A 27807-nucleotide genomic window follows, 5' to 3' on the forward strand; every position below is an offset into this window, starting at 1 on the left:
TCTTTGTCTTCATTTATTTTCTCTATTATGGTGGTAAGTTTAAACCTGTTTAAAAATTATAAGATTATTTTGCAATATTTTTAGTTACCTTTATCTGTAATTAAGGCAGCTCATCACAAACCAATAGTAAGTTGATTCCTATTTTCTTAAAATATTAAATTGATTTAGTTGGTAGAGCTAAAGAATGGCGAAACTTATTCTGGAATACTAACTGGTGTAGATGGATTCATGAACTTAGCACTTCATAATGTAATTTGCAGTTCAAGAGACGGGACTAGTTTTTTTAAAATGATTGAATGTTATATTCGTGGAAATAACATCAAGTTCATCAGAATTAGTGATGAGAACGTAAGTGTTGCAAAAGATGATATGACCCACAGAGAGGCTGCTAGACTTGGTAATAGGGGAAGGCCCAGAAATGAAACGAGAATTTCAAGGGGTAGATCTTCTAAGTGGCTATAAATAACTTTAACCTGTAATTAGTTCTGCTGATATTTCTAGCGCTAGGTTAAAATTTTTTTTTGAAAAAAAATTATACTAATCCTCGAATTCGAGCATGATATAACCAATCTATAATTTACCACGCTTTAATTATTCAGAAATATTCGATTTATATCTTAAAATTTTTGCTTAGAAAATTTAATGATAGAAAGCAATGATTCTTTTGAGCCAAATAAACAAAACCGAACTATTCAATCTTCTATTGTTACAAAGTCGTCACCGAATACATTTCATTCAATGTTCAATAAAGACGAAAAATTACTGGAAATGAGTTCTCAATCTCCAATAAAGGATGTAAATTCTTATTCTCCAAATGTTACTACATACAATTGTGTAGGAAACAATTCGTCCCCCTCCTCAAGAATTGTATCACCCATTTCAAGTGCAAGTGTTTTTGTCGATATGACACCTAATGGAAGACATTTATTACACGCAGAAGTAGCTGATGAAGAACCGAATCCGGATACATGCTCGCCTAATCCCCAAAAATTCCTACAAAATAGACTCAATCTGTTAGCTAGCCGTAATTTGCTTAACCATTATGTTAATTCAAACGAAAACAATTACTTTGGAAAACAATTGAGCTCTGATGTTATCTCAAGTATACCTGATTTACAATATAATGAAACAGCAGTTCAAGACATGGTAATTAATAAACTAACTATGTCAACTCAAATGATACCAGATACAATTGAAGAGGCCAGAAAAAGAGATCCAGACTTTGTTTCAAAGGCATTAGAACAAACTTTAGAAGATGGTGAAATACAAAAACCAATACATTATTGGAGTCAAATTGAATTTGATATGCTAATTAATGAGCTATCTACAAATTTTATCGATGGGATTGATGAAGAAAAGGCAATTGAACTTATGGAAAAAAAATATGGTCCCAATAAACTTCAAAAAGAAAAGCATGAACCAATTTGGAAAATTTTTCTCAGTCAATTCACATCACTTGTTGTTTCATTGTTATTAGTTGCAGGGATAGTTTCACTAGCATTTCAAGAATGGGTCGAAGGTGTCGGGATTTTATTTATTGTATTGATTAACGCAAGCCTTGCAACATACATGGAAAACAATGCATCTAATGCACTAGCAAAACTCGCAGATTTATCCTCCCCAAAATGCACAGTAATAAGGTCCGGGATTATAAATATAATACCTGCATATAATCTTATTCCAGGAGATATTGTTTTGTTGAGAACTGGTGATAGCGTTCCTGCAGATGTTAGGTTAATTGAAGCTACCGAAATTAAGTGTAATGAAGCTTTACTTACCGGTGAATCAGAAGATGTATCGAAGCACTTGATTAACTCTGATCTAAATAATCCTTTCCCCACAAATATTTGTTTTGCTTCAACTGCAATTACAAATGGAACAGGAAAGGCAATAGTTGTACTTACTGGAATGAACACACAAATAGGAAGAATTGCACAGCAATTGAAACTTGCCAGTGGTGGTTCAAACAGTGGTACGCCACTACAAATCGGACTAAATAGGCTTGGTGGATTCATAGGATTTATGTCATTAATTGTATTGGTAATCATAGTAATTGTAGCTTTACTTACAAATTACAAAGATCCATCTCATCCAAACAGTAATCCTGTACTTGGTATTATTCTTGTTGCTGTGGGGTTCGCTGTTTCATCTATACCAGAAGGTTTGCCTATGGTAGTTACAATATGTCTATCAATTGGTTGTTCCGAAATGTGTAGAAGAAAAGCAAATATTAGAAAACTACCTGCAGTTGAGACGTTAGGATGTTGTTCAGTTATTTGCAGCGATAAAACTGGAACACTAACCGAAGGAAAAATGACAGCAGTTAAATTAGCTACCTTTTCTAGGAATAGTACCAAATTATTGAATGGGTCTCCTACAGGCAATGAAATATCGAATTCTTATGGAGAGCTTCAAGAAAATAACTATTGCGTCTTTTCATTTTACCCTACAAGAGGTAGTGACCCAAATGGAGGCGTTTTTCTGTCATCTTCTCTCACACAAAATATTAAAGAAGACATAATGAACTTAATATCGTTTAATAAAAACAAAACGATAGAGATGACTGAAAATTCTAATTTTGAAACTAAGAATGAAATATTCCCAAATGACAAAATCCCATTTAAATTCATCAATTACAATTCAGTATGTAAAGACTTTGGAGATCCTATAAACGGCCATCTTCCTCAAACCAAATATGTTAGAAGTGCGCTTTTAGCAGGGTACTTAAACAGCTATGGAACTGCTTTAGTATATGATAATGATAGCAATTCTTGGAAAACCAGAGGAAATATGAGTGAAGGAGCAATCGTTGTAGCTGCAGCTAAAGCATCATATGGAATAAAGAACAAGATTTTTGATTCGAGAAAACAAGAAAATGAACCAAAGCAAACCAATACTGAGAAAAGCAGTAATATAATTCACTCCAAATTAAATGCTCAGAGTTTTAGCAGTATTAGTAATGGGAACAATGCTGGTATTGAAGTTGTTACTACGGGTAGCTCTCCGGTGCAGTGTATACTCAATTCCACCTCTACTGATAGCAATAAACTAAAAAATTATACAGCTGATGCGAAGAATACAGAAAACAGAACAATTTTTGCTATTCAAGATGAAATGGAGTATTTAAGAGTCCCTTCTGCAGAAGTACCATTTACTTCTTCTAGAAAAATGATGATGACTGTTCATTCTCTTGCTACCCCCAACAAATTTGGAGACATAGTTTTTTCAAACGATTCAAAATCGAATAAGCAAGCTAATAATCAAAATAAAATTCCAAATTTCTGTTCACAGAGGCATTCAAAGACAGTTGACAATCTTGATTCTGGTATTTACACTCATGTTGCAATATTGAAAGGTGCCCCTGACCAGATTGTAAGACACGTAGGCTTTATGCTTAATACAAGCTGGAAAAATGAAGAGTCAATAGTCCAAATTGACTATTCAGAAAAAATAAGTGCAAAGGAAATTTTTGAAATAGAAAATACGAATAAGATTTTGAGTGGAGAGGCTTTGAGAGTTCTTGGAATTGCAATCCTTCCACTGACTAGTGAGGATTTTTTTGATTTAGTTACAGAAGAATGTAGTGATAAAAGATTAAAGTATGTTTTAGACAAAAATGAGCTTACTCTTTTAGGATTGATAGGATTTTTGGATCCACCCAGACCTGGAGTTGAAAAAGCCATCACTAAATGTTGTGAAGCAGGTGTAAGAGTAATTATGATTACAGGAGATCAACAACCAACTGCGTGTGCAATTGCAAGGTCAATTGGGTTGCTATCAGATGAAAATGAATTTAATAGTAATCGAGAAAACAATGTGGGCTCACAGAATACAATATCTGGATCTATTATTTGTAACCAATTACATGAGAATGGTGACGCTTCTAGACCACATTTGCCAAACGAAATGTTCGATCAAATTGTTTCATCAGTAAGCGTATTTTGTAGAGCTCAACCAGAAGATAAAATAGCAATTGTTCGTTCACTTCAAAGGCAGGGAGAAGTTGTCGCAATGACAGGGGATGGCGTAAATGATGCACCTGCACTGAAAGCTGCCGACATCGGAGTTGCAATGGGGATAAGTGGTACTGAAGTTGCTAAAGGTGCCTCTGAAATGGTTTTGCTTGATGACAACTTCGTAACAATAGTAAATGCTATTGAAGAAGGAAGAAAAATATATTCAAATGTACAGAAATTTGTAGCTTTTTTACTTGGGACTAATATTGGAGAAATAATTTACTTATCAATCGCAATTGCAGCACAACTTCCTATTCCAATAGCTGCTCTTCAGATACTGTTTTTAAACTTAATGTCAGACGGTGGACCCGCAGTTGCACTCAGTGTTGACCCCCCTGATCCAAATATGATGAAAGTACCTCCCAGGCCAAAAAAAAGTCCAATAATGACGAGAGACTGGTGGATATTTGGGAACATTCCTCACGCAATATTTGAAGCAATTTGTGTTCTTTCAGTGCTGATAATTTCAATGTATACATCTTTAGGAGTTTTTCAGAGAAATACTATTGAATCGCTTTGTCTCCATGAATCAAACAATAGATACTTTTGTCAAACTAATGAATGGAGATTAAATTTAATTGACTTAGAAAAAACTGGATGGGTAACAAACATTGATTTTTATAACCCTTTGACTAATAGTATGGAACAAATCTTGGGTGTAGCTAAAGGAAAGATAAATTCAACACTTTCACCTTCTGAAATTCCATATGTCAAAAATTTATATGAGAAGGCGGAGACATTGGGAATCTCTTGTGTAGCTGGGAAACATGGTTGGTGCATCCCCCAACAGAAGACAATTAATGATGAATATATTGATTTGGTTGCTTTCGGAACAATAAGAGGTAGGACAGCATCTTTCATTGCTGCAGTATTTTGTGAGATGTTACGAGCATATACAGTCAGAACTTGGGATTGGTTCACGAAACCTTTGTTTAATAACCCGTGGCTACACTTTGCTTGTAGCTTAAGTGCCAGTAGCACATTAATTGTAACATTTACTCCTGGCTTACAACAAATTTTCGGAACATATACAATATATTGGTGGCTTTATATTCTAGCAATTGGTGCAGGATTCCTAAATATGGCATTTGATGAACTTGTACCTAAACCTCTATACCGAAGAATTGTCGAAAGAAGAAGAATAAGGGCAAAGTTATTAGCTGAGAGAGATGTAAATAGGATTACTAGATCTGAATACTTTGAAAATATTTAGTTTGTTAGATTTTGTATATTTAAAATTTAATAAGGGGGAATTCTTAGTTAAATCCTTATTTGATAATTTTATAGCAAATTGATTTTTTTTTTTCTTTTTGATTTGTTCTAATACAAAAATAAAAGGCAATCCCTACAGATTACATTCACATCATATTCTGTAAAAATTAAGGTAGCAATTCCGTACCATATTCTAATTATGCTAGATTATTGTTTAACATAACGTGTTATTATTTTCTTGATTTTTCAATTAAAAGAAAAACATTCGATTATTCGAGTTAAACTCAATAATGGCCATATAATTGCCGCTTTTGTCGCGCCGAATTTTGTGGGGGTTTGACTCCACGTGCATGTATCAAAAAATAAATGCACATGAATATTATTAACACATGTACAAATCTGCGCATGAAGAATTTTTTGATTATATATTAAAATCGCATATAAGTGATCCGAAACTAAACTTAAGTCATGAAATTAAATCTGAGGTACCAAATGACAAAAAAAAGTTATCTGAAACACCTAACCGAAACTTAAAATCAGAATTTGATGAAAACGTACATACAAATAGCAAGTCAAGGAAAAAAAATAGAAAACTAAATAACGAAAATGATTCAATATTTTTGAATCAAATCCCAAAAACAACAAACGAACTGCTTAAAGAATTGGCTCAGACAGTTAAAGAAGGGCAATCTTTGCAAAAAGATGTAGAGGTATTAAAAAAAGTTGTGTTTAATCAAAATTCTAGATCTAACCCATTTTGTTTCATCCCAAACGGGTTTGGAATTGTGGATTATACTTCTACTGAATTTGATAAATCAAAGAACAACTTAATTTCAAATAATTATTTAAATGAACATAATATAGACGTTCCAGGCCAATTTGAATACCCTATAAATAGTATTGGATCTATTAATTGTAACCAGAAAAGTAAAACTCAATCTAGCTCGGTACCAATTCTGCCCATGAATACGGTAACTTATCAAAGCAATATACTCAATACTCATTCAATTATGCAACAAAATTTTAAATTCAACTTAATTAGAATTTTGAAAAGAATGAAGCAAACAGAACAAGTTCACATATCTATTAGAAATCTATATCAACAACTTAAATCAGATACTGTTCATCATATTGAAGAAGAGAAAGTTATTATAACTAAATTAATTGACGAAATAAAGTCATTAAACCATATTAATTTAAGGTACAAAAACAATCTAAGAGAGAAAGATTTGCTTATAGTTCAGATCAATGATTCAATTAACATTCTAAATATCGAAAATAAAGATTTGAATGGAAAATACAATAACGTTTTGCAAGAAAAGGAATTACTTGAAAGTGAGATGAATATTCGCTTAAAAAATTTAGAAAAAGAAAATAATAATCTGAAAACTTTTGCAGAAGAAATGGAAAGCAAATATGAGAAAACAAAATCTGAACTAAAGAAAGCAAAAGATCAATCAAATGAATTTGATAAATTTATGTCTCAGCTTAAGAATATGGGTATAATTGAAAAGATTGACGATTCAAAATATCTAGTTAATAATGAAAACAGATCATTAAATGATGAATTGATATTTTTAAAAGATTTATTGAAGGATAACAGAGATAGAGAAGAGTTACTACACAGGAACATTTCACAACTATCCGATGAAAACAATAGATTGAACACAAATTACAAAGAAAATAAAATGTGTTTAGATAAAAAAATTCGTGAAAACTGTATTTTACAATCAATTTTAGAAAATTACAAAGAAAAAATAGGTGATCTTGAAGAAAAAAATGTTTCTTTACTGTCTGAAATCAACAACTGGAAGATAAAGATGGAATCTGGGGTTGAGGAAGAAAAAAACGCAAAAACAAAGATTTCGCAGTTAGAGTTGGAGCTGCAATCATATAAAAATCAATTGAATACAAAATCATTGGAATTTAACAATTCATTGAGTAGGCTTGGACAAGCATATGTTGAACTAAATGAAACGAAGCAATTACTTAAAGATTCTAAAAATGAATTGGATAATTTTAACTCAAAAGTAAAGTCGATGAATAGGGAGAATAAGGAGTTAAATGACGCTCTCTCAAGCCAATTTCATTTAAATAGAAAGAAAGATATTGAAATTGATTCATTAAAAAAGGAATGCGGAAAAATAAAAAGTGATTTGGAAAAGGAGAGATTATTTAATGGTGATTTAAGGAGAAAAATAACGGAGCTTGAAGTAAATTACTCAAAGATTGAAAATGAAAGGTTTGAAATTCATAAGGAACTCAACAACAAATGTATTATTGAAATAGAAAAAAAAGAATCCTTGGAGAAGGTATTAAAGGAATATAATGAGTTGAAAAATGAATTAGTTCAGAAAGATTTACAAATAAATAAATTAAAAAATGAGTTAAAGGAGACAATCGATCGTTTTGAATGTGAATCTTCAAACAAAATTAATTTATTAAAAAACCAGCTATATGAAGAATTTAAACGCGATATTTATGCAATTGAAGAATCAAAAAAAAATATTAGTATTGAGAATGAGAACTTGCTTGAAGAAGTGATTCATCAAAAGAAGATGATACAAGAACTTATATATGAAAAAATATCACTTAATAATGAAATTAATTCATTAAAAGAAGTTGCAGAGACTAACAAAAAACATTTTGAAAACTCTGTACAACTTCTTTCAAAAGAGTTGTCGGCACTTCAAGAATTGGGAAGTGGTAAAATTGTAGATTATCATGAAACAGACGTTAGAAAGTTTATTAAACGTATAAATAAACTTGATTCTGAAATTAATTTGTCAGACGCTGAAAGCAACACTAACCAAATTGAATTACATCAAATACAAACCACAACCGCACCACCGAGTAATTACAGCGTATTAAAAACCGAGAATGACGATTTCAATTTCGATAAAAGCGTTTTTTCTGGAAAAATCCTAGACACTCCAGTAGTTGAGTGTGGAGATTTTTGCCGGATTGAGGCATCCTTATCTGCACAGTGCGAGATGGCATATATTGATATTATTTCACAAACGGAAAGATTTAAGAATCTTTCAAATAAACTTAAGGGGTTAGAGGAGATTTTGAGAGGAAATGGTGAGAAAAGTATATCAGAAATAGTGGTGACTCTTTCTAGTGAGCTCGATAATATTGGGATTTCATCTAAGGAATTGCTTAAAATAATCAATTCAAGAATTAAATCAAAATTTGAAATTGATAACGAGCTTTCAAATAAAGTTACAGAAATAAGCCGTGCTTGGGTTCTTGAAGCAGAAGCTTCAAAAAAAATACTAGATTATGCTCACAAAATAAGAAATACTGCAGCAAAAGAAAGAATGATGTGGATAGAGAAAAAATTGAAATAAATGATTAGAAAGTAAATATATATCACAATGAAGTTTTTTTTTTGTTAAAAAAAGGTCTGTGTACCCACTCTGTTGATAAATTTTTCATCTCTAGTGTTCCAAGTTCTATTTTATATAATTTAAGAATAAATCTAGGCCCAATTTCATTAAGTTGTAAATCTTCTGATTTGTTGTCCATATCTTTGACCCAATTAAAATGGCGAAAAATAATGTTGTCATTGATATTTATAAATGAAATTACTCTTTGAGATGTGTTTTTTGATCTTGGGAATAAATATTTTAAAATATTAGATACTCTCCCTCCAAGAATAGAATTGAAATTCTGAAAGATTAAATGGGGATTACTTTGGGATACAGTTGATGGTTTAAGTGGGAGATCATGCCTTAGTACCACGTTATTTAAAGTAAAATATGCGGTTGGCCCATGAGGAAAATGAGAAATAATCAAACCATCAGGCTCTCCTCTATGTTCATGCACAACTATTAAATCTGTAGCTCCATTTGATCTACACAAATCCCCAAAATCTTTCAGAACATAGCCACCTCTATTGATCCTAAAACTGTTTGGTACAATCAGATTAAGTTCTTTAACAAATTGTAAAAGCCTGTTGCTCGGACTTCTAGATGTTGTAATTAGTATTTTTGGTTCATATAATCCAGATAATGAGTATTCATCGTCAATTATCGACTTAGGGTCAATTGATGTGTCAATGAGATCAATATTTGCCACGATCTTATCAGAAATACTCTTATATTCCGTTGGGATTAGTTTTCCTTCATCGAGTGCCTCCTTGAAACGAATACTTCTTTCTAAACTGTTCTTTTCAATTTGTTCTAAACCTTTTCTAGAAAGATATTCCTTCCTTTGTCGCGCGTTTCTCCTCAACATCAGTAATATAAAGTTTATATTTTTATCTTTTTTTTTTTTTTACAACCCAACATGCTAACACCGCAAATTGGAGACAAAGCGGGAGATTATTTAAATAATATAACTGGCACTGTTTAATTATCTTTCTTTAATGGACTGTAATGCAGTAAGTTCCCTATCATGGGTTCCAAGAGGTTATGCAAAGGAAATCCCTGTCAAAAATTCGCACTATTGTATGAATGACGAGGATGTTGAGCAATACTTTGTCAACCACAATATCGAACATGAAATAAATAGTCAAACAAAGACTAATATTGACACGAAATTGAATTCACTAGGAAATGATGATAATAATAAAAAAGACTTTTCTTTTTATGGTGAAAACTTTTTTCATACAGTGGAAAAAGGATTATCTAAGTTTGGAAAGGACCCGAATATGAAACGAGATCAAATTATTGATTATGATGAAGATGATGCACTTCAAATAAAAGAAAGTGATTCACTATTGTCAACGACCGCAATTGAAGATGATGTTGCTACTTTGCAGGTATATTTATATTCAATCGAAGATGGAAGTTTTTACGTACACCACGATATCATTATTGGAGATTATCCCCTTTGTTCAGAATGGATTTCTTTAGGGGCTTATAATAAAAACAATATTATTGCGGTTGGGTCATTTAATGGTGAGATCAATCTTTGGAATTTAGATTTTATTGATTCAATTGATCCAATATTAATGTTACAAAGTGAAACGGGCCATTCTGATGCAGTTATGAGCTTGGCAATTCACAGTAAAAATTCTAAGTTATTGGCATCTGGCTCTGCCGATGAAACAGTTAAGCTTTGGGATTTAAATGAAGGTTCTTGCATTAGCACTTATTCTAATTGCAGCGGAAAAGTTCAATGTTTAGAGTGGCATCATTCTGAGAACAATATATTAATTTCTGCTGACTATAGTAGGTCGATACAAATCATTGATATTAGGACTGTAAATCATCAAGCTTTACTAAAGTATGACAAAGAGTATGGAGATCCAGAGTCCATTGTACTACCTAATGCGGATATTTATGATAATGGAAATACTTTAATAATCTCAACAGAAAATGGATTTATTTCTGGATACGACATTAGAATGCTTTCAGAAAATTGTGCTAAGAGCAAATTCTCAATATTAGCAAACTTTAATTCAAAGCCGATAACATCTGTTTGTTGTACATCTATTTCTAATATGTTAGTTAGTTGTGACTTAGACGGTGTTTCAAAAGTATGGGATTTATCTAATATGAAAGAATGCATTATTGAAAAATCTTTGAAGGGAGGGAAGTTATTCACATGTAAAAGTTGTCCAGATGAAGAAGCTCTAGTGGCCTTCGGAGGTGAGTCAGTAATCCTTTGGAATATTTTTCAAGAAGATATTGTATCCAAGAAATTCAATTTGTGAATTGAATATATAGCGAATCTTGTTTATAGTGTTAGAACCTAAATTTACATCTAATAGTACAATGGATATTTAATAATATTATCCTTCTATCGTATTATATTTATTGTATCATATCTAGGTATCTGTAGTATAAATAATACATTACAGTATGATATGGCTATATTTGCTAGCCAATCATCTACTTTGAAATTTTACTAGAACAATATCTTTGTTTCTTTAGCTGTGGGGATTCAGGGAATTCTCCGAATTACTTGCGCCATTATATTATTCACTCTTTTTAAGAAACACTAATAAATCTTTTTTTCCCCTTATAATGAAGGAATTATGTGGGCAAAAAATTAACCAAGAAGTATTGGAGACACTAGTTGACATATCAAGGTTGTTAAATACAGGGCTAGATAAGGATTCCCTATTAATTTTAATTAAACTCATAGAAGTAGGTGTAAAACCAGAAACTCTATCTGAATTGGTGAATGAAATTCGCAGAGAAATAGATAACTTCAAGTTCTAATAGTGAAAGCACGTAATCCACAATGAATCGAGAGCCCAGTATAGGAAAATTGATTTATTTTCGATTCGTTTTTTTACTCAACACATCTAGGCAAACAATCAATTATTCAGGCGGCAACTTAGTATGTTCACATAGTTAAGTGTCTAGTAGCGCCTCTTGCAATATTGACCAATAATAAGATAAAGAGCTTGTAGTATTATTCGATGAAACAAGAAAGGTCACCAAATAGATCTATTTTTGAGAATGAGTACTTAAAAAAAGGTTCTTTAATTCAAAATGTGGTTGTTTTATGGGCGTCCATTTCACCTTCAGCAGTTTTGCTGCTTCCTTCGTGTATGAAAGAGACTGGAATTATTCTTGGGCTTTTAATCATGTTCTTCTCGTGTTTTGTACTTTTTATGACTCAGTTTGTATTAATGAAATCAGCTGCTCTGCTTTCTGCAGACAATTATGGAAACACTCTTTTAAAGGCTATTTTATATAAGGATTCAACCGATATAAAAGGACAGGTAAATAATGATAAGGAGAAGGAGAGACTCTCAGTAAATACTAAAGTTATTGCACTTTTTGTTAATCTGCCAATATTTTTTGCTATGGCTATTACATTGCCGTGCTTTCTAATCATTTGGTGTTCGTGTATCGAACAACTTATCCCTCCTATTTCAACTAAATTTACAGCATCAGGTATTTCGTATAATCAAATAATACTAATGGCATTTTGCGCGGCTGTAATGTTTCCATTTTCCCTCAAAAAGGAACTTCAAACGACTAGGCATATTAGCTGGCTATCATTGATTGCAGGTTTATTGTTTGCAATAACGGTTGTTCAATATTATTTTTACTTTGGAGCATCATTAGACCGTGGAAAGGTTGTTTGGTGGAATGCAGATATTAAATTATTATCATGTATCAAGATGCTAACTGTTTCATGCTTTGCGTTTTCTAACCATGAAAATTCTCCCGCTACTGCATATGAGCTTTTAAACCCCACAACAAATAGGATACTTGCTCTTTCTAGCACAGTTTCGATCTCGAGTTTTATATTGTTTTCGGTGATTACTGTATTTTCATATTTAACATTCGGAGAATCGACATTACAGAGCGTAGCACTTAATTATGACAATGAAGGTACATTTCTCATTTTATCAAAAGTTTTTTTGAGTATTTCTAACTTAGTAGCTTGTACTCTTTCACTGCATGCTGCAATATCGTCGTTGTCAAATATTATAATAATACTTAAAGGAAACTATTATTACGATTTTGATAATAAGCTATTTAATCAACCCGTAAATGAAATTGGAATTGCAGGGTACAATCAGTTTTCACCAATAGAAACTTTATGTTCATCTACAAATACTTATAGCCGCTCCTCTATTTCAAATACACTTGATAATATCGAGAGGCACAGGTATTCTCTAGACTTTGCCGAGAAAAATGCGAGCATAAGCCCAGATATTCCGAATATGATCGATACTTCCATTTTAAGTTCTTTGGAAGATGGTAAGAATAAGTCTAATATTTTAGTTAGTGATAAGATCAAAGATTTGATTAACCTCGATGAAGAGAAGAAATTTTCAGAAATACAAACTTCAGTGGATACGAAGGCTAGAGCGGTTATTGTATTTTTATTCCTAATTTTTTCAATTTTTTTGGCAACTAATTTACAGGATTTGCTTTTACTTGTAGAGGTTGCAACTGGGTTATTCGAAACTATAATCTGCCTAATTTTCCCGGTTGTAGTGTATCTGAAGCTATTCAAACATGTATTTGTTTGTGAAAAGTACTTATCTAGGCCTATCTTTATACTTTTTACATTAATTTGCTCATTTGGCTGTTTCACTGCTTCCATTTCAGCAATATTTAGCGTCCATAGAGCTCATTAATTATATTTAAGCGTCTAGAATTGCCTCTCTAATTAACTGTTTTTGCGTTTCGTTCAGTTCTGGTGGCATTTTGAACTTTAACGTTACATACAGATCACCGTATTCGTTTGTGTTTCGAATTGGCATTCCTTTCTTCCTGACTTTAAGTACATCTCCATATGAAGTTATGCCACTTTTTTCAATATTTATGTTTTTCCCATCAATGTACTTTAATGGAAGATTAAACCCTAGTAAAGCATCTGCAAGACTGATTTCCATAGTGGTGTGCAAATCATTCCCCACTCTTTTAAAATATTCATTCTCCACCTCAAAAATTACAACAATAAAATCGCCAGGCTCTTGATTGAGTTTCTGTTCCCCTGAGCCTTCAAATCTAATTGTATCACCAGAATACATTCCTGCGTCTATATATGCGGTTAGTTTTGCAGTCTCTAGTTCAGTTGGCCCATTTGGGCACTGCTTACAATTTTTCTCCCATCCCTTTTTCCTTGCAACACAAGTTGAATCGTTAACCTGGTGTTGAACCATAAATCCAGGGCCCATTTGCTGAGTAAATAGTCTTGTCCCCGCACCTGCACAATCATTCCTATTCTTCAAACAATCATTCGCATTTATACATAAAACGGGTCTGATGTATGAAATTGTGATTATATCTCCAAAATAAAGCTGCTCAAGAGTCATAAACAATTTGAATGTAGTGTCTGGAACCCTGTACCTTTCGCCTTCTCTCCCAGAATTCATTCCAAATAAATTCCCAAATCCCATTGAAAAAAGGTCAAATGGATCATGAGCTTGAGAACCTTCAAGATGCTGCTTTAAACCATCTTCACCATACTTGTCATATATATCTCTTTTTTCGGAATCGGACAAAGCCTCATACGCAGTTGCAATCTCTTTAAATTTCTCCGATGCATCTGGAGACGAATTTCTGTCTGGATGGTATTTTAGGCTTTTTTGTCTATATGCTTTCTTAATTTCTGTATCACTGGCATCTCTTTTCACTCCCAAAATATCATAATACGACTTTCCAAAAGTTCCATTGAGAAAATTCAATAAATATAGTAGTAAGATTAATGTTCCTTTCATTTCCTGTCAGTAAATCTAAACTATTTTTTTTTTGTAGATAAATGCGCTCATTATAAGAACTTGCCCCCACCAATTTCCCCTCATTTACAGTATATTGACAAGTGAGTATTTTCAGTTGAACCATCGGATATTTCTGTTCCCAATATGATATTCTTTTTAATAATTATTAAAAGATAAATTTGCTAATTATTAATATTAATTGTTCAGCATTCCTGATAAGTAAATCAAAAGGCTTAAGGTCAATTATTGAGATTAAGTTTTATAATGACTAATAGTTCACGTGAAAATAGAACTCATGTAGGCGTGTTTGGAAGCTTTATTAGTGAGGAAGGGCTGAGAAATATCGAGGAGTATAGTTATAAAAGCGGTGGGTCTACATTTTTGGATTCCTTAATGAATCCTTTTTGGGAATTATTTGAAAGGCAAATTCCTGAATATATTTCACCAAACTTATTGACAGTACTTGGGTTTATATGTTCTTTGATTGCAATACTACTAACGATGATGTATTGCCCAACACTCGATAACGCAATGCCTTTCGGTACCTCGATAATCATTTCCCTACTTTTATTTCTTTATCAAACTCTTGATGCGGTTGATGGAAAACATTCAAGAAGACTAAAGATTAGTTCGCCTTTAGGGCAACTACTTGATCATGGGCTTGATTCATACACAACTATTTTTTTTTCAACAATTTTTTGTGCTTGTTGCAGGATGGGATGGGGTTATAAATTCTGTGTTTTTTTATCAATTGCACAGTTTAAAATGTTTTCATTTATTTGGTTAGAATGCCACTGTAAGATTTTTCGGTGTTCATCTTCAGATTACTTGGGTGTCACAGAGAGCCAGTGTATTGTAATATTTTTTGCAGTTTATTCTTCAACTAGTGGTTTAAATATCTTGTTTAAGCACTTATTATTAAATATTTCAACTATTGATATTATCATTTTATCCATTATAATTATAGGTATAATCACGCTAATAAATGATATCGTTTCAGGCTTAAATGAATGCAAGAGCCCAAGGTCAAAAAAAATTGCATCTTTGGAGATTTGCGGTATATTGTGTCATTTAATGTTTCAATTTCTATTCATAAGCTCAAATACATACACTGAGTTCCCAATGACTACCATGTTCATTTTAACGACGAGCAGCTCAATTATTGCTTTGAGAATGAATGTTTCATCATTTACACTCGAAGAACTACCATATGTACACTGGCCAGCACTCCCTTTTTATATCTCCTCAGTATTTCTCTTATTTGGTAGAATTCTGTTCAGTCAATCGTTTGAATTTCAAATAGTGCTATTAATAATTGTCGCCTTATGGAATACAATGTACACTATAGACTTTGCATCCATAACTATTAAATCAATTTGTAATCATTTGAATATTTCTCTATTTTCTACGAGAATTCTAGACGAAAATAAAATGGAAAAGAGTGTTGTTCATAAAGATAAGGCTTCTAATCATTTTTCTTATGGTAATCGAACAAAGGAAATGAATTCGAAAATTAAACTGTCTATGTCGCGTTCATTTAAGAAGAATAATCGTAATTAAATAAATAATTATCTACTCAATTCGTTATAAAAATTTGGTTGCCATTCCTGATTACTTCTTTGAACTTAATTTCTTTCTAAAATCCAAGTATTCTAATGTTAAATAATTAGATTGATAATATAATACTTAGGTAATTATCATATCTTAATTACTTGAATTTAATAAGGTTTTTCTTAAATTTGAAGGTTTTATTAATGGAGTTTTCTTGTTAAAACTTTTGAAATAATACAGAATCTTTATTCAAAAGTTTAATATTAAAATGGAGAATGAAACTTAAGTAATCATTTAAATTAATTATCAATGCTTTTTTCTGTCTCATCCATTGAACTATAACTTGACTCTGGTAGTCTGTATGTTTCATCATGAAATCTTTTTCCTACATCAAACTCTCTAACATCCTGTATATTCGAATTTAAAACACTGTCATGCGTATTTGATTGTCTATCTTGTTCATCTGAATTTATAGGTTTTGAGAGTTGTTCTGACAGTTGATTCATCATCTCAATAAGCGGTATCATAAGCAGTAAGCTCTTTTGTTTTGGCAAGAGAACATCCATCATATTAAGCTCATCATCCAACTTTGTAAAATTCCACATTTGACCAAAATGAGGGTGTCCACGTTTACCAAATTCTACCAAGGTAGCATTAAAGTCTAAAAGATCCCCAGGTTTTATTTTGGAAATTTGAGATAATAATTCTTCATTGAATGTAAGGCCAAGATCTGGTATTGGATTGCCAGAATTAGTTACAATTTGTGGCGGATTCATGCCTATATAAATGAAATGTTTTTTCCAAAACCCTTCTTGAACTTTGATTACCCTTCCTGTCCAAGAAACCGTTTTATATTGGTAATTATCCTCAAACTCTCTAACTGCACGAATTGGATTTCCTAAATATGATTTAACTCCGCAAGACTCAATAAACATCATCCATGTGTTATCAATAGGGGGCCCATGCTCAATATCAGGTAAACCATATACTTTTAATAGTGTTCGAAGCGTGGTAAGAATAATTATTGTTGAGAATATTAGTAAAATAGTAATTACATATCTTCTTGTTAAGACCACCGCACAACTTCCACATTTAAGGGTCATTATTTCAGATTTAATTGAAGGGCATTTAATACGCCTGTTTCTAAATATTTTGTTTAAGCATCTTGGGCATGTATGAACTGAGTCCTGTATTAAAGTCCAGATCAGGGGTAAAATTGGGCAACTTATCCAACCAATTACCAAAAACAAGACAACTGAGGCAAAATAAGTAAACCAAGAACTTTCAAGTTCCACTTGGGTAACGATATCTTCCTTACAGAATGGGCAAGTACATTCAACTGGAATGTCCTCAAACTTAACATTAGAATTCTCTTCAATTTCCTCACTGTGTTTAACAGGTTCAACCTCAAAATGTATAAGTTTACCTTGAGCCACCATTAATCAATATAACATAAGTTTTCAAAAATTATGGCGCAACAAAATTCACATAAATAGCGAATTAGATAATTAATGCTCTGGGGGAAAAAATGAATGTAAAAGAAATCAAATATATTTTTAGATTATAAATTAGTTTTCAAACCTATTCCTTATTTTTAGATAAAAATCCTCTTTCTCTATATGGTGTGATCCATCAAATATACTTTTTTAACTATGAAGTCTACCGTATTAATCACTAATGAAGATTGAGAAATAAAAATAAACAGTATTGTAGAAAGAACAAAGAATATAAAGGTATTTTTCGCATTTGAAATATCACGAGTAATACCTTCTGGTAGATATGGAGATATTGCTTTATATCCGTCTGTCACTGGTGGCAAGGGAATTATATTTATCACAGTTAAAAAGGCCTGTAATCTCATCCCTAATATTAAAAATTGAGTTAATCCCTTAAGAAACATGTCATCAATCAAAAAAAATCCAATAATATGAATTGATGAAAGTATTAGACCGAAAATAAAGTGAAATAAAGGGCCAGATATTGCAACAAAAGACTTCTTCCAATTAGGTGTTAAAGCCTCATAATTAATTAATTGCTTAATGTTTAGCATAGGGATACCTAATAAAAAGAATGTAGATGCCATTACAATAAATGATGTAGGGTCAAATGCAGAAATCAATATCCCTGGGTTCAGTGATAGATAATTTCTTAATCTAGATGATTCATCGTAATTATTTTTTAAAAGCATGTATGCTATTAAAGTTTTTGTAGATTCGCTCATCAACAAAGATATAAGGAATGTTAACAAGTGAAAACAATATCCAATTATTGAACTTTTAAAAAATAGTAGCAATGCTCCAAGTGAGATCCATGTTAGTAAAGCTATCCAAAATAATATGGACACACTTAAACAAGTCATGTTGAAAAAATTGTTTTCTTCTCGGGCCACTCTTGTGTTGATTGAGTATGGAAGTAGTGAAGATTCATCGCTTACTTCATTTCTCTTAGTATTAGCTACTCTGCACAACTCTCCATTTATGATTGTAATTTTTTGGTCGGACATTTTTTTCTTTTTTTTTTATATATATATAATGCGTAAACATTAACCGCTAAATCTTGAGTGTAAAAAGTTGTATTCCGTATTTTTTTTTAATTCAGCTCCATTTTTCCACAAAGTTTCTAAGCTTAGTTGATAATGCGTCCTAAAAAGATTTGTTTAAATTTTTAATAAGGAGAGCCCTAGCTTACCTGATTTGAAGTAATTTGTTTTATTATTAAGTTGGCAGCATTTCTTATCTCCAAATTATGTATGAATATAGGCTATTGAAAAGAAAAATAACTAGGATTCATGTAAATTCAGCTTAACTTACCAAAATTAAATACAACTGCCCAAAAAGTGAAGCTTGAACTATATTTAATTGCTTGATAAATTCATTCCACTCTTCTCTAACCTCAATTGGAAAACGCTTCTCAAGATTTCCGACAAATATTGTGCTTTTTAAGGTTGAATAAATGCAGTGTATATACAAATAGAAAAGTTTTCTTATTCTTTCTTGAGATTCAATCTTTATAAAACGCAGCTTTTCAACATTTAATTTGAAAGAAATATCTATATTTATTACATATGGCTCAAGTGAGAACAATATCTTACTAAGCCTAGTAACTTCCTTCACAATTGCCTTTTTCTCTCTGTTTTTCGTTCTTTCACTTTTAATGAATATTCCTTTAATTGCACTTGTGATGTTTTTAAAGAATGCCTTTGGCCCTTTCGAGCTGATATTGAATGGGAATTCTTTAATAGCATTTTCCAAGCTACTTATACTACCTAGTGAAAAGTCATATAAGCATTCAAAGTTGTTCATGCCATTTATATAAGGTACTAAAGAATTTCTTGCAATTCCATTAAAAATCAACATATTTTCTAATAAGCTTTTTAAAGTGTAAAGCTTTGAAGAGAGATTTTTAAATAAGATGTTATTAATGAAGTTGCGATGAGGCCAAATTTTGTCAAATAACACACTAATTTCATAGTATATTTTTCTCTCAGTATTGTCAATAATGATAAATTGTTTTTGCAATAGACTAAAAAGCTCATCAATTTGTATAATTTCAACCATTTTGTTAAACAATTTACACCCTATTAATTCAGTTTCTTTCAAAGATAAGATGTCGCTCTTTAAATTGCATCTATCATCTTTCCCGAAATCAAAGCGATAGTTTTCACTTATAAATTCGTTTTTAACAGGTTTAAGTGATGAATTTCCTAGGTTTTTTAAAGTTTTATACAAAACCATGGTGAAAGTATTAATTACAATTAATTCATCTCTGTTATTGTAAATTCTAAGTGCAGTTGAATATAAAATTTTGTTTTTTTCTTGATAATTTAATCCTTCATTAATATTATATCTTCTTTTGATCAATATATTTCTCGAAAATGAAATCAACTTATTCAGTAATGATATCTTTGAACGCAACTTATTTATCGTTGCCCTTAAATTTTTTCCAGCAATATCAAATAAGTATGGCCCCAAAGAGATTGTAATCGGTGTAAGTGGATACGATGTATCATTTAGCTCTCCAATAACGCCTTTCTCTAAAAAAAAGTATCTATTATTGAAAATAAAACTTGTAAGTTTTATTTTGAACTTTTCAAGATTTAAAATATAATAGTCAGTTAATTGCAATAGTTCGTTTAGTTTAGCATTGGTTTCATCCATCTTAATTCTAATTATTTTCACTAAACCCAATATTACTTGAAACTGTGATAAATACCTGGTAAAAGATCTTTTAAAGTTAATTTCTGCATTCACTTTGGATGCACTAACTCTTTCTCTTATCCTATCAAATAATGAATTCCTTGTAGAAATTAATATTCTTTTCAAAAACTTTTTTGTTAGCTCGTACTTAAAATGAAGTGAAATCTGTCTATTTATTTGTGAACTTAGATCATTTTTACAATAAATATATTTTACAAAAATATTTGTGAGTGTGCTTTGATCAAAGTATTCATCAATTATCACTTCTCGATGAAGTCTCTTGCATTCTTCACTGGGGATATCACGGTGGTTCTCTTTTAAACTTTGTAGGGCTATATTAATCAAATGTTTATCTCCATATGTTCCTAATATTATTGCTATTGACATTAAAGAGTTACTTAATTTTGTTATAGAGCCAAGCAATACTCCGTTTTGTGAGAAATTCATCAACTCAATGATATTATTATATACTTTTATAGTTTCCTCAATTACATCTATTTCAATTTGATTCAATTCTAGTATATTCGAAATAGAATCCATATATTTTAGCTCAATATAATTATTAATTTCTGAATCTTTTTTAGAACGTCTATTTAAAAAGATATGATCACTTAGATCCAATTCAGAATTTAGCTTTATTTTTTGTTGGAAATTTAACCCTATTCTGAACTCTTCATATAGTTTCAGTTTAAATGCCTTCCATGAAATAGTCGGTTTTGGAGGAATATAATGAGAGCTATTGGGGTATTTCTCAATGACGAAATGATTCCATACAGATAATAAAAACTTATCTAATTGATTTATATGTGAATGAATTTCTTCTAACCACCTAATACCAAGTATTGATTCTCTTGAAATTCCAACTTCTACAAATTGGCACTGAATTCGAGAATAAAGAGTTAAAAAAATAGAAAAGCAGAAAATACAGGAATTTTTGATATCCTTATCCACGAAAAAATCTATGCATTCATAGTTTTTTTTCTCTTCAACCTTCTGTTCACTTAATTTATTTAGTAATTCTTTTGGATGTTTAATTATTGAATAAAAGTTAATATCAGAAAGAACAGATGGTTCTGCTTTAGAATCAGGAGCGATCAATACTAATGACATCGCCAATGAAACTGTCTCTAGTATATAACGTGAATAACCTCTTGCAAAAGAAGCCATTTGTAATGCTTCCCATTGCACATGCTTAATATCGGATCCATTTGAAAAGGATTTTAATAATTCGATGTTGTTACTAATTGAAGTACAGATTAATGCAAATTCATAAGATATTTTTTGAATTTCAGGGACCAAATTTAGAACGATATTATCAATAACTTTCCAGGGTATAACTGAAATCGTTCTATTAATTTGATCGAAATCAGGAATTAGTTTAGAAATCAAATGATTATTTATTGATATATTAATATCTTCATTGTTTGTTTCGAATATTAAATCAGAATTGCAATTGGTCTCGTGTATGGGAACCGAATCAATCGTCACACCGTTTGTTGAAAATGGTGCCGAAATGTTGGATTGTGTAGAGAAAGATGAAATAAAGGACTCTAAAAATAGTATATCATCATCAATCAAACTTGAGCTAGAGTTTTTTAAATTGGTTGAATTCCCAGCCAATTCATATGATTGATCATTATATTTTTCAAGGAGGCTAACATGCTCTCTTATATTTTTTATTGTATTAAGTTCTGTATTCGAAGTAACACTAACTTCAAAGTACCTAATATTGGCATTATCCTCTAAATTCTTTTCAAATGAGCATTCTGCTTTTTTACTTCTTTTGCAATAACTGGCTATTACATTTAAATATATTATTAATGCCAAAAAAATGAGTTTTTTGATTCTAAACATAATAAAATACTATTTATTAAATATGGCACTACAATGGCGCATTTGGCAAAAGGGTTTTTTTTCAATTTATTAAGGGTTTTTTAAAGAAACATGATATAAGGAGAGAATTAAAAGTAAAAGCTTATATTTCATATTCATATTCATACTCTATTTTTAATATTTTTAATAATTATTATTTTTGAATTGCAAAACTTATTATGAATTTCTTTCTTTATCTTTGCATTTTTAAGTGTGAAACATGTGTGAATCAAAATTTATCCTTTCATTGTTTAATAAAACTTGATCTTTGAAACAAAATCGGCTTATTTGAATGGAAAACGGATAATTTTTATTATTTTTCTCCTAAATTAGTATTTTCACAATGGATTCAAATTTAGTTAAAGAAAAAAAAAACGTAGACAATAATTTAGCAAATAGCCATTTATCAAAATGTGGCTCTTCAATAAATGGTTCGGTTGAACACCAAGAGTCGAATAAAGAAGATGAATTTCATACTAAGAACATGATTATTTCAGATACGGAAAGTAATTTTTCATGTAAATCTAATTTTTCCGAAAACGTCGATAATAAATGTATAGTTTCTGTAGAAAAAACAAAAATTTGTATACCACTATCAATTGAAACAAAAAATACCAACGCCTTTTTATTAACTAAAAATGAAAATTCAAAAGCATTTAAAAACCAAACTGAATTAAAACTCAAAAACGATTCCGAAGTTTTATTAAAGGGTGGGAAAAAAAAATTAAATAAGAATAAAAATTACAATGGAAAAAAAAAAATCAAAAATGTAAGATTTGAAAAGAAGAAAAAAAGAAATAGAAAATTTTCAATATGTTGTTGTTTTAAAACAGAAGCTGTGGACAAAAAAGTTACTGAAAATAAGACTTCTAAGTCGAGAGATATTATGCAAGGTAAACCAAAAAATACAATCTTAGGTGGACCTCCTAAACAAAAAACTTCAGAAGAAAAACTTAAGGATGCTGAAGAGAAGCACAAAAATGAAGAAGGTCACAGGAATTCAGAAGAAAAACTAAAGAACACAGAAAATAATAAAGTCTGCAAAATACGTTCAAAAACTGGATTTATTGAAAAATCTTTGGATGAAACTAAACCTAATATTAATATTAAAAATCCCAAAATTAAAAACCCTAAAATTAAAAGCCCCAAAAGTAAGAGCCTGGAGAATATTTACAAAATATTCGAATATAATGTAAATATTGAAATTCCCAAGTTCAACAATTCAATGGATTTGTGGTTTTTGTCAAAGAGATTTGAAGAGAAAGAAATGAGCCAAAAGAATCCAATGCCAACAAAATTACCCAATTTTAATGAAAAGGAAATTACGGATATTATTTCTGATACTCTTAGCTGGTATGAAATACATAAATTAAACAAAATAAGAAAGCTAGAAAATATGCTGAGCGATTAGACTTGGGTATAATTCAGCTTTTAAGCAATATTTATCGAGATTCCACTATCTATTGTGAAATCGTCTTTTATAATCTCATGTTTATGGCAATAAATCCATAAATGCCAATCCCTGCCGCAAAAAAGACATTTGAAAGAAGAAAAATAATTAAACCAATAAAATATGAAATCAATCAAGGTAAGTTTAATCTAACCAATAAGTGAACCCAATTTCACCAATTTCAAAGAGCTACATCAATATCATCACTAAAAACGGAGCGAATATAAGTAGAGAAATAATATGGATGGGCATTACAACAACTATTACTTTGTGTGTCCCTGTTTTGTTTTATTATGAAAAAGAATGCCAAATGTATGAAATTCACGCAAAAATGTTTCAAGAATAAACTAGTATCTAGATCTAAAACAAAAATTAATATATTCCTAGTAATTCTTCCATTTCACCACAAATTTTTGTGCAACAAATGTACGAGGGTATACTAATGTCGGATAATGATATGTAATGTGTAAATTTCGAGATAAATTGGCCGCAGCTATTATTCATTGCTGAAGCCCCAATAACAAAACTAATACTCTCTGCTCCATTACCTATTTTTCTTGCAATCTCATCTTTAATAAACTTTCTGAAGCTTACCTTTTTTGCTTCTCTGGAGAGTCCAATCACTATTTCGCTATTTGAAAAATAATCCTCAATCGAGTCATTAAGCAAAGTGATAAGAACCGTGTTTTCTCCATCAGGAAGTCTCAGTTCACCATTTGGAGACGATAAGAATTCAGAAAAAATTTTGCTAAATATTTTGAAAGATCTTGGAACACGGAACTTTGGGTTTACTCTGATCAATTTACCATCAGAATTTAAAATTAAAATATCTGTAAGGCTGCCGGATTTACACAATGGACTATCGAGTAGCATTAATAGTGAGTTATGGATGATATCAGGCCGCACTTCATTGTTAGCAATTAATTTTACATCTTCCTCGAGTATTTTTTCTTCAGTTAAAAGTTCCTTTTTTCCACCTTTCTTATTCACAAACAATGAACTATTTTACCAGTAAGTCAATAAATTGTTACAATAAATTTTAAACTTACGCATCTATTAGAATAATGCTTGTCCTAAAACTTGTAAACTTAGAACTTGTCGATGGCTGCTTTCTAACTTTATTACGCTTTGTAAGCAAATCCATTTAATTACGAAAAAAATAGAAAAATATTTACCCGTTAAAAGCGCCCTTAGTTTTTGTTATAAAATGAATTCAAATGTAATTTATGTTCCAAAAGACCTTTCTGAATGGAAGAATGAAGAAAGGGTATTTATTTTACTAGACCGAGCGTAAGTTATCTACTCTATTGTTTTTAGTAAAGTATTTAATTTTTTTAGATGCTTAGAATTATATGAAAAGAAAGATAAGTCTCTCGAGTTACTTAATGGCATTGACCATCCAAAAAAAAAAATCGAAGAATATTGTTCATCTCATTTTTCCGAAATATTCTCGAAAGAAGAAATGGTTTTAAACATCAGGCCAGATATATTGCATCAATGTTTACTTTCACTGCTAGATTCTCCTCTAAATAAAAGTGGGAGATTATTAGTTTATATTCGAACCATGAGTAACGTATTAATAGAGGTAAACCCACAACTTTCTGTACCAAGAAGCTTTAAGGAATTTTCGTCGTTAATGGTAAACTTACTCGTTAAGCGCAAAGTCCTAGCGGTTAATGGAAATACTATTTTGATGAAAATAATCAAAAATGACATTGACAAAATTTTGCCTATTGGAGGAAAAAAATATGGTCTTTCAGTTAATGGTACCCAAAAGAGTATTCGGGCTTTGGCAAATGAAATATATTCAGGTCAAGACTCCAACGCACGCAAGAGTGCAGTAACATTCGTTGTTGGTGCGGTTGCATATGGCGACCCAATACAGAGTTGTGATTTCATAGAAGAAGTAATTAGCATTAGTTCATACCCACTATCTGCAGCACTCTGTTGTTCAAAAATTTGCAATGAATTTGAATATTTATGGGGAATTTGTTAGTTTCGCTTCATAAATTTGAGATCAGTATACAGACTGAATAAATTTTTTGCAAATTAATTCATTTGATCTAAATTTTAATGTTTAATTAAAATCAGTTGTTCGAATTTTCTGCTTTAACTTTTTTCCGATTTAATTAAATGCGGTATTTTGTGGGTAATTGCAATATTTTTTTTTTTTATTTAACAGAATTTGAAACAATGATTTAGGTTTAATTAAGGAGAATGAATAAAGAATCTCATTTAAACTCAAATAGGTATTCTTCTAGTGTCCAAATTTTGAGTCCTCACTTTAGAAATATTAAAACTTTTAATAGCTTACAAAATCAAGAAAAAAAGTTGTATCACATTATTTCGAGATTCTTAAGCAACGAAGAAGTTATTCATCCATTGTCCCAACTTAACGAGTTTTTTGAAAATTACAATACAGAAGAATTTTCATGGAAAACATGTTTTATGATTCTCTGCCTTTTTCTTGATCATCAAACAATCAGGAGGTTTACCCAACAAAGTGAAATTAAGCAACAATATACTAGTTATTGTCTTAATTTTTCTTGTGAAAAAAACGAAGAAATTTCAAAATTTACAAGTGATGAGAAAAAAAAAAACCAATTAAATAAAAAGAGATTATATAATATTATGGAAGATCAAGAAAATAATGGCCCAAAGAAAAAGAAAAATGAAAACTTTGAAGAACTTTTTTTAGAAAATCATCATGAATTGTTCTACTTCTACCTATTAAATAAACTCGAAAATGTCAAGAATCTATATAATCAGACATTTAAAAACATATCGAATGAAACTATAATATCTGATGACGCTATCATAATGGAAAAATCATTTTATGATTTAATTGGGCTTAAGTATACATATTACACAACATCATTTTTCAACAGTTCATCTTTGAGTGTAAAAAGACTCTTACTCTCTAATAAGAATTTATGTGATAATATCGAAATATTTGATCATGTTAATTTGTGGTGTATTCAGAGAATTAACAAAAGGGAGTCTATTTCTAACACAATTAACTCTAACATCGACAAAAATGACTTAAGATCAGTTTTGAATCTCTCTTCTGACGCATCTGATACTGAAACAATCAATAGATGCGATATTTTGCTTAAGTGGTTATTTCTTCCCATTGAAGATATTTCAGATTCTGAAAAGATTTTCAAATCATATAATAGACTCAAAGAAGCAAGAATGAAATGGGATTCTCAATATGGCGTTAAGGATAATGATGGTATTAACATGGAAACCAGAACTGAACATTTTTATTCAGCAAAATCCAATTTTCAGAAATTGGTAATTGAGTTTGTACTAGACAGACATAGTGAGCAACAAAACAAGTATTATAATCCTTTTTGGACGTTAGGAATAGACCCAAAAAAATTCAAAATAAATGAAATGCCAACAGTCAAAAAAAAATTGTTATTATTTACACACCCTGACAAAGTTCTAGAAAAAAAAATGAAAGCGAAGGCAAATGAGGCCTATATTATAATTCGAGAATCGTTAGAACTCATAAACAAATTATACAAAACAAATAACAGCATAATTGAAACTCTACCTAAAGGACCGGAATTATCGTATGATTTTAATTCGTATCTTGAAAATTATCTTTATGGAAAAAACAAACCACCGGAAATATTAGAAATAAGTGCATCAATAATAGAAGTAAATGGTAAAGAAGTGCTCAAACTTCCTCCGGGAATTAGAATATATACAAAATTTAGCGAATTAAAGACAAATGCCAAACTTAAAATTTACTTGACACTACCTTTTATTGGATCAAATACATTGATTGAAAAAAACCAACTATTAGAATATGTTTTCACTACATATTTTGTAGAACCAAATAATGAATCAAATAAAAAAGACCTTCAAATTAAATTGTCAGGGGATTGTATTTATTTTGAAATTTTTGACTTGCTATTTTTAGGGTATCCCGGTGTTACTGAAATATCATATTATATTGGTCTACAAGTAACCTGTAATGATTTATTTTCGAAAATAACATGGAAAAGAGTTAAAACTAAGCTACCTTCTGAATGCGAGATCATAAAAGGATTCTCAAAAAATGGAATTAAAAAATATTTAGAATTATATTGTAGAACTTGGGGTAACGAAAGAAAATGTGTGCAAAACATGTTCTCAGCAGCAAAATTGTGGAATATTATTGATAATACATCACGAAAAACTGAACTTGTAAAAGTACTGATCGCATTAATGGAAAACTCATATAAAATATCTCTCCTTCATGTGCATAATTTCTAGAATTTAATTATTTTTATAGTTCATTTGCGTTTTATATTTTTACGTTTATTTTTAGATCCGCGAATTAATTAATGAAATAATAAATCAAAATAAAGT

At 30.7% G+C, this 27807-nt stretch overlaps 15 protein-coding genes across 15 annotated transcripts; 9 read left to right on the forward strand and 6 right to left on the reverse strand.

Moving 5' to 3' along the window:
* Positions 1 to 27: 27 nt before the first annotated feature.
* Positions 28 to 462, forward strand: cubi_01432 (uncharacterized protein; the record flags this gene model as incomplete). The annotated part of the gene is made up of 3 exons (XM_029018444.1): positions 28 to 33; positions 85 to 126; positions 169 to 462. The coding sequence occupies 3 exons, from the start codon at positions 28 to 30 to the stop codon at positions 460 to 462; spliced, it is 342 nt and encodes a 113-aa protein (XP_028873671.1).
* Positions 463 to 642: 180 nt separating this feature from the next.
* cubi_01433 (ATPase) lies at positions 643 to 5229 on the forward strand (the record flags this gene model as incomplete). Its single annotated transcript, XM_029018445.1, has 1 exon — positions 643 to 5229. One exon carries the CDS (start codon positions 643 to 645, stop codon positions 5227 to 5229), a length of 4587 nt encoding a protein of 1528 aa, XP_028873672.1.
* Positions 5230 to 5617: 388 nt separating this feature from the next.
* On the forward strand, positions 5618 to 8581 carry cubi_01434 (uncharacterized protein; the record flags this gene model as incomplete). Its single annotated transcript, XM_029018446.1, has 1 exon — positions 5618 to 8581. One exon carries the CDS (start codon positions 5618 to 5620, stop codon positions 8579 to 8581), a length of 2964 nt encoding a protein of 987 aa, XP_028873673.1.
* Positions 8582 to 8603: 22 nt separating this feature from the next.
* On the reverse strand, positions 8604 to 9470 carry cubi_01435 (IMP4 U3 small nucleolar ribonucleoprotein; the record flags this gene model as incomplete). The annotated part of the gene is made up of 1 exon (XM_029018447.1): positions 8604 to 9470. The coding sequence occupies one exon, from the start codon at positions 9468 to 9470 to the stop codon at positions 8604 to 8606; it is 867 nt and encodes a 288-aa protein (XP_028873674.1).
* A 130-nt stretch (positions 9471 to 9600) lies between these two features.
* cubi_01436 (PWP1 family protein with WD40 repeats) lies at positions 9601 to 10893 on the forward strand (the record flags this gene model as incomplete). The annotated part of the gene is made up of 1 exon (XM_029018448.1): positions 9601 to 10893. The coding sequence occupies one exon, from the start codon at positions 9601 to 9603 to the stop codon at positions 10891 to 10893; it is 1293 nt and encodes a 430-aa protein (XP_028873675.1).
* Positions 10894 to 11607: 714 nt separating this feature from the next.
* cubi_01437 (uncharacterized protein) lies at positions 11608 to 13287 on the forward strand (the record flags this gene model as incomplete). The annotated part of the gene is made up of 1 exon (XM_029018449.1): positions 11608 to 13287. One exon carries the CDS (start codon positions 11608 to 11610, stop codon positions 13285 to 13287), a length of 1680 nt encoding a protein of 559 aa, XP_028873676.1.
* A 6-nt stretch (positions 13288 to 13293) lies between these two features.
* cubi_01438 (DnaJ domain-containing protein) lies at positions 13294 to 14373 on the reverse strand (the record flags this gene model as incomplete). Its single annotated transcript, XM_029018450.1, has 1 exon — positions 13294 to 14373. One exon carries the CDS (start codon positions 14371 to 14373, stop codon positions 13294 to 13296), a length of 1080 nt encoding a protein of 359 aa, XP_028873677.1.
* Positions 14374 to 14637: 264 nt separating this feature from the next.
* On the forward strand, positions 14638 to 15933 carry cubi_01439 (ethanolaminephosphotransferase; the record flags this gene model as incomplete). Its single annotated transcript, XM_029018451.1, has 1 exon — positions 14638 to 15933. One exon carries the CDS (start codon positions 14638 to 14640, stop codon positions 15931 to 15933), a length of 1296 nt encoding a protein of 431 aa, XP_028873678.1.
* Positions 15934 to 16223: 290 nt separating this feature from the next.
* On the reverse strand, positions 16224 to 17363 carry cubi_01440 (uncharacterized protein; the record flags this gene model as incomplete). The annotated part of the gene is made up of 1 exon (XM_029018452.1): positions 16224 to 17363. The coding sequence occupies one exon, from the start codon at positions 17361 to 17363 to the stop codon at positions 16224 to 16226; it is 1140 nt and encodes a 379-aa protein (XP_028873679.1).
* Positions 17364 to 17539: 176 nt separating this feature from the next.
* On the reverse strand, positions 17540 to 18427 carry cubi_01441 (tetratricopeptide repeat-containing protein; the record flags this gene model as incomplete). The annotated part of the gene is made up of 1 exon (XM_029018453.1): positions 17540 to 18427. The coding sequence occupies one exon, from the start codon at positions 18425 to 18427 to the stop codon at positions 17540 to 17542; it is 888 nt and encodes a 295-aa protein (XP_028873680.1).
* A 298-nt stretch (positions 18428 to 18725) lies between these two features.
* Positions 18726 to 21974, reverse strand: cubi_01442 (uncharacterized protein; the record flags this gene model as incomplete). Its single annotated transcript, XM_029018454.1, has 1 exon — positions 18726 to 21974. The coding sequence occupies one exon, from the start codon at positions 21972 to 21974 to the stop codon at positions 18726 to 18728; it is 3249 nt and encodes a 1082-aa protein (XP_028873681.1).
* A 361-nt stretch (positions 21975 to 22335) lies between these two features.
* cubi_01443 (uncharacterized protein) lies at positions 22336 to 23403 on the forward strand (the record flags this gene model as incomplete). The annotated part of the gene is made up of 1 exon (XM_029018455.1): positions 22336 to 23403. One exon carries the CDS (start codon positions 22336 to 22338, stop codon positions 23401 to 23403), a length of 1068 nt encoding a protein of 355 aa, XP_028873682.1.
* Positions 23404 to 23814: 411 nt separating this feature from the next.
* On the reverse strand, positions 23815 to 24586 carry cubi_01444 (MRA1 NEP1 like pre-rRNA adjacent protein; the record flags this gene model as incomplete). The annotated part of the gene is made up of 2 exons (XM_029018456.1): positions 23815 to 24442; positions 24492 to 24586. The coding sequence occupies 2 exons, from the start codon at positions 24584 to 24586 to the stop codon at positions 23815 to 23817; spliced, it is 723 nt and encodes a 240-aa protein (XP_028873683.1).
* Positions 24587 to 24649: 63 nt separating this feature from the next.
* Positions 24650 to 25438, forward strand: cubi_01445 (MRA1 NEP1 like pre-rRNA adjacent protein; the record flags this gene model as incomplete). The annotated part of the gene is made up of 2 exons (XM_029018457.1): positions 24650 to 24732; positions 24781 to 25438. 2 exons carry the CDS (start codon positions 24650 to 24652, stop codon positions 25436 to 25438), a joined length of 741 nt encoding a protein of 246 aa, XP_028873684.1.
* A 221-nt stretch (positions 25439 to 25659) lies between these two features.
* cubi_01446 (uncharacterized protein) lies at positions 25660 to 27711 on the forward strand (the record flags this gene model as incomplete). Its single annotated transcript, XM_029018458.1, has 1 exon — positions 25660 to 27711. One exon carries the CDS (start codon positions 25660 to 25662, stop codon positions 27709 to 27711), a length of 2052 nt encoding a protein of 683 aa, XP_028873685.1.
* Positions 27712 to 27807: the final 96 nt, after the last annotated feature.

The sequence above is a fragment of the Cryptosporidium ubiquitum genome (assembly GCF_001865345.1).
Source record: "Cryptosporidium ubiquitum isolate 39726 chromosome Unknown contig_20, whole genome shotgun sequence".
Lineage (NCBI taxonomy): Eukaryota > Apicomplexa > Conoidasida > Eucoccidiorida > Cryptosporidiidae > Cryptosporidium > Cryptosporidium ubiquitum.